Genomic DNA, 5,817 nt, shown 5'->3' on the forward strand with positions numbered 1-5,817 from the left:
ACAAGAGGCCAAGTGGGGAAAAGACCTACCTGGGCAAGCACCACCCGCAGTCACTTGCAACACCCTTAAGAGCACACCATGTGCAGATATCATCAGGCAAGATGGCACTCACAAAGTAGGAAGGAAACATGCAAGACCTTGTACGGCAATCCTTTGACAAAAAGAACCTTATTTTACTCCTTTCCTGATCCCCCAGAGCTTCTAGCACGTAAGTACATGTATATGAGCACTGCACATGCTCAGTCAATGACTCAATGGGAAAAAAAGAATGAAAGACTTGGTCAGAAACTAGAATGTGGGATGCAGTGGTAATAATGACTTTCTTAACTTAGCCAACAAAGAGATTGACTGAACTGAAAGCTGCAGTCAAGACTGACTTATAAGCTACCACGCATTTGTGGGGGTCAGTGGTGAGCAGGGGTCATCATCAGCCAAACTTAAACTGTGCTGCAGACCAACAAGCCTGCCCTTCCCTGGCCTCACCTCACCCATTTGCAAAGCAAGGGACCCCCTTCTTGGGACAATTCAGGTAGCACACCTGACTGACACTCAGAAAATGAGGGCAATGTGCTTAAATTTACCTGAAATCTTGGTACTTACAGAAAGAAGAGGGAGAGGAAATAATAAAACTGGGTGAATTGGGAGTATAAACAACGAGTTTAAACAGGTGAAGACAAGGAAGCCCATCCCTTAATCTGAGTCCCAGGCACCATTTAGGCCAGGGTTTTTAAACTTCTATTTAGCACCACAATGCTGTCCTCAAATAAATCTTAAGTTAAAGAAGTAAATGAAAATAAGCTGATCTCTTTAAAGGAGGGAGAAGACTTTTTAGCTCCCCCTGTCACTAAGCTCCCTATATCTGCCCCTGAGAGGGCTCCTCAGGACATAATCCAAATCCTTAATGTGTCTCCAGGCCCTCATTTTATAGATGAGGAAGCAGAGAGGCAAACGGGAAGTGGACTTGCCCAAGGTCTCTAAACTGGCTGGTGACCAAGCCACACATCTCCCACTTCCAAATCAGAGCTCCTTTGTTACTGCCATTCTCTGTCCCCGAGGCCCACCCCAAGACCTGTCCAATTGACTGTTTTGCTCATTTTGGACTCTGCAAGCAAAGTAGAGCCAGATAGGAAATAAACCCAGTGCCTTTCACCGGCCTCCTAAAACTAAGCTGTGAGTGCCCTCTAGTGGCCTCCAGGGACATTGCCCCGGATTCTCAAACTTGCTAAGGCCCAAAACAGTGACGGACACTGGCAGGGCAGGGGTACACTGGAGCCAAATGGGCCCCTAACCCCACAAGTAACCCCCCAGGAAGTAAATTTTTGTGATGGCTTGTGTTTCTTTAGATGTAACATGCTAATGCATATCACATACATGTTTCGTTCGGTGTACATTTTTTTCCTCAAAACCTTTAGTAGAGTAAGTCGCTGCAGTCCAGAAAGTCACTGCATCTTTATCCCATAGACCCATGAACTCTGAGAAGCGCAGAATTGAAACAAAATCCATGTTCTGAGAATCAAACCAAGTTAAAGCTCTTTTAAATTCCATTGGACTAGGTTTTGTGACCAAAGATGGAATAAAATATGAATAGAAGCACAGTAAAAAGAATTTTCTCAGTACAGTGGTGCCATGCCTAACACAAAGTGAGGGGGTAATGTGAGCATTGGAAATAGCCTAATGAAAGCCCCCAAATGGATCGTCCGGCCTCAACCTGAGTTTGAAATCTGTACTTATGAGGACTCAGGCAATAGAGCGGACAGCTGACTGACATTTTATTCCCCTCTGGGCCTGAACTGCCCTTTTCTACTTATGTCAAATAAGAGATGGTCCTGTTGATCTGTGTGATGCTTCTGACCTTAAAAAAGATAATAATAGTAATAATAGTCTTTTTGTTTCTAATTTCTTCCCTACTAATAAGACTCTGGGTCTATAGGGTAGGAAGAATTGTGTGAAGCCAGATTGGTCTTCCCAGCTCTACTGTGGGCAAAGATAAGCCCAGGATTTTTCCACAAGTTTAAGACCAAGCTCCAGTGGAGCCTGTGGTGATAGGAAGCAACAGATAGCTGCTGGGTCTGGGGTGGGGTCCCCTGTTCCAGACGAGTGCCTTTTATGAGATGCTGAAGGAGAAACAGGTTGAGGCCTCTAGGTTGAGACATTCCAGGAAGGAGGAACAGTTTAGTCGCTTTTTGGCAACATTTGCTTAGAGTGAGGATAATAAGGGGCAGCTAGTGGTTTCCATAATCAATTAGGTTAGCTGGGAGTATTGAAGTGGCGGTGGGAGGGTGTTATGTGGGTACGTTGGCAGAGATGGGGGAAGAATTGTGCCAAGTACATTTTCAATGTTGATTAAAATAAAGCTATGTGGGGGGTGAAATACTCTCAAAGATTAATCCACAGAAGAAAATTCAAAGCCCAGCTTGCAACCTGATAAAACGAGACTAACTACAGTTAGAACTCAGTCCTGGAAGTGATCAAATCAGACGCTACGTGTTAGTGGTTCATCCTACAAGCCCCAGAGAAGTGAAGGATTAATTTTTTATTTTTCATGACCAAGTAGCCTTTCGGGAATATAAGAAAGATTTTACATTAAAAAAATCATTTACTTGAGGCGGCTGAGTGACTCAGTTGGTTAAGAGCTCGCTCAAGAGTTTGAGCTCTGAGCAACAGCGGTTTGATGCCCGGACCAAGCTGAGCTGCCACTGAGCTGCCAACAGGTGGCAGGATGGCTCAGTTTAAAAAAATGAAAATCATTTACTTCATCACATTAACATAGTAAAAGAGAAAAATCTCGTGATCACCTAAATAGATGGAGAAAACGCATTTAATAAAAATTCAACACCCATTTATAATATAAATTCAGAGCAAACTAGGAATATAAGGAAACATTCTGAACCTGATAATGAGTAAAGGATTAATTTTAAATGGCCAACTAAGTCATCTCCTGATGGTTTGGGTGACTTCTTCACTTTCAAAGATTGATTTGAACCCTTTGCATCCCTGCTACAGAGAAACCCCAAGGCAGGTACTAATAACATGCCGATAATCACAACTATGGCTGCAGTGGTTGTTAAAATTTTGAATTACTTCCTTGCCAGGTAGCAAATCGCATCGCCCCAATCTTCCTGGATGCTCTTTCATTGCTCCCTGGCCTCTCTCCCTGGGGAACCCCAATGTCCCCACACCAACAACACCCAGCATAATACCTAGGGCAGCTCCTCAAATGGGCTGTGTTCATTCTGATTGGTCAGAGCCCCTCACGAAACTGGTTGTTGATGAATTTATGTATAAAGACTACTTGTAGGGGTACATATCAGCAGTCAAAGCATTATTGATTTTAGACAATGACCTAGGTAATTGAAAGACATTTGTCACTATTTTAATGCCATCAAATTTCTCCCCGTTAATTACAAAACATCTTTGCACTGTGGTCAGTCAGGAGGGGGTCATGGAAAGTTCTAGTAGGGTCTGCTACCTGCTAGTTGTTACTATCATTCCTTCTCTCTAGCCTCTATTCCCTTGCATTTGGTCAAAGAAAAGTGTAGACCAGCCCAGGGGTTCCTAACCCGGCTGCACAGGAGAACTACCTGGGGAGACTGTGAAAAACCCCTATGCCAAGATTCTGATTTAATTGATCTGGGAGGGAGGCATCTGTGCTGTTTGGAGGTACACAGTGACCCTCTGTGAGGCCAGCGCAGAAAGCCTAGCCAAACACTAAGGCCCTGGTGCCATGACTACAATTCAGCTGCCCCTTCCATGTCACCTATATAAACAATTTGCTTTCCAGGACTGACAATAGGTGCTGGCTGCAGTCTCGCCCAGGTGAAGGACATCTTGGCGGAGAAGGTTTCTGAGCTCCCAGAGGAGAAAACTCAGACATACCGAGCCCTCCTGAAACACCTGAAGAGCCTGGCGGGCCAGCAGATCCGGAATATGGCAGTATGTTCTTTAGGCCTATCATTAGGCACGCTGTATCTATTTCTTAATCTCACTGAAATATTGAAATAGGCATTTTGCAGAATTCACATGCAAAAAGGCCTCCGCCAATCCAAACGATAGGCACAGTAAATAAATATTTAATATTTAACAAACATTATTTAATAACATATTTAAAGAAGGATTCTAAGTCAAGTTTAATAGAAGAGCCAAGTATCAATCTAGGTGGGAAAGAACTTCATGGTTTTGCTAATTTTACAATAAGACTGTCAAGAAACCTAATTTAGTTTTAGGCTGCATTAACAAAAGTATAGAACCTAAAGTAAGGAGGGTAGCCTTTGCTACTCCAGACTNAAAAAAAAAGACAGAAATTAAAAATTGAGGGATCAGTCCCTAGACAAGTTTTGGCTAAAAGCCCACATGGTTTTTAATTAGTTGTCAATGTTTAAAAATTAGGAAATTTTATATTTAAAAAAATTTTAACAGCCTTTTCTTAAATAACTTTTTACTTTTCAATTACAATTGACATACAATATTATATTAGTTTCAGGTATACAGCATAGCGATTAGACATTTATATTACTTGTGAAGTTATCACCCCAATAAATCTAGTACCCATCTGATACCATACATGGTTATTAAAATATTATTGACTGTATTCCCTATACTATAGTTTACATCCCCATTACTATTTTGTAACTGCCAATTTGTACTTCTTAATCCCTTCTCCTTTTTTCCCCCAGCGCCACAAACCCCCTTTTATCGGGCAACCATCAAAATGTTCTCTGTATCTATGAGTTTGAGGAAATCTCATATTTTTTAAAACCGAGATTTTATTCAGCTTCTCATGAAAAGTGGGAAGATAGTCATTCCTGCGTGGCTGCAGTCTTGCTCAGAGCTGAGTAGGGACCGTCCCTCATCCGCTGTGCAAAGTAGGGCATGAGCTTCCAGTTACACCCAGCCCACTCCATTCATTTCCATAACCGCTCTGATAAGCATTTGAGGTTATAACTTAAAGGAATAAGCTCTATGGCTTAAAAAAAAAAGTCAGTGACTCCAAAATCTTCTTAACCAGTCTGATTAAATACATCCAATCCCCTAAATTTTGTAGAAATGGACCACAATTAGGGACCTAATATTATACCCCAATCCCCAAATCCAGTAGGCCATGGCCGTCATTCCAATGGGTCACTGATTCTGTCCCCATAATAATCCCGTTTTTGTTTCTAACACAGGTAATAGAGAGGAATGCGGACCCAGAAGTCACTCTGCTGACCTTCTTACGAAAGAACTGAACCCTTTTTTTTAATCAAAGTCTTGGCCGTGTGTATGTTTGCCTTAAAACTTAGGCCAGCTGTGATTATGAAAACTAGTAGAACTCTGTCCCCAGTCAACCCCCTTGGCCCTTGTTCTCTCTGCTCTTAGCAATGGTTTAAAGGATATTAAGTTAACGCCTATTTAGAGAGGATTAAATTTCCCCAGAGTTTCTTATAGTATGTTGATTTAATAGTGAAATAGGAGCTAAGCTCTTCAGCACTAGCCACTCCCTTAAGGCCCTTCCAGACCCTAGGAAGGGGGTTATGTAATAGAGGCTTATGTTTTGCATGTACCCTGCCCTAGAGGGAAACCAAATTCTCCAGGTTCAGGAAGAATATGTGTCATAGGAAAAGGTTGCCTTTCCCAACATCTGTTTTCTTTTTTTTTTTTAAGATTTTATTGGGGAATTGGGGAGAGGAGAACAGCGTTGGGGAATCGGGGAAAGGGAACAGACAGGTAGACAAGTTGCTGTTTTTGTTCTTCATTCTAGTTGTGGCCGCTCACGCTGGCTGCCAGCCACACACAGTAGTCCATGGCAACCCACTACAGCAGTGGCTGCAGCCTATACCA

The 5,817-nt window shown here is 42.4% G+C and overlaps 1 protein-coding gene across 1 annotated transcript in view; it reads left to right on the forward strand.

Annotated features, from left to right (window-relative positions):
- Window positions 1-5,817, forward strand: part of LOC109379198 (aldehyde oxidase 2-like) — a 110,991-nt gene that overhangs the window by 21,967 nt on the left and 83,207 nt on the right. Inside the window, exon 4 of the mRNA XM_019635608.1 lies at window positions 3,782-3,933. Within this exon, the coding sequence (XP_019491153.1) occupies window positions 3,782-3,933 (152 nt within the window). The remainder of the gene's footprint in view (window positions 1-3,781; window positions 3,934-5,817) is intronic.

The sequence above is a fragment of the Hipposideros armiger genome, unplaced genomic scaffold, assembly GCF_001890085.2.
Source record: "Hipposideros armiger isolate ML-2016 unplaced genomic scaffold, ASM189008v1 scaffold_23, whole genome shotgun sequence".
NCBI lineage: Eukaryota > Metazoa > Chordata > Mammalia > Chiroptera > Hipposideridae > Hipposideros > Hipposideros armiger.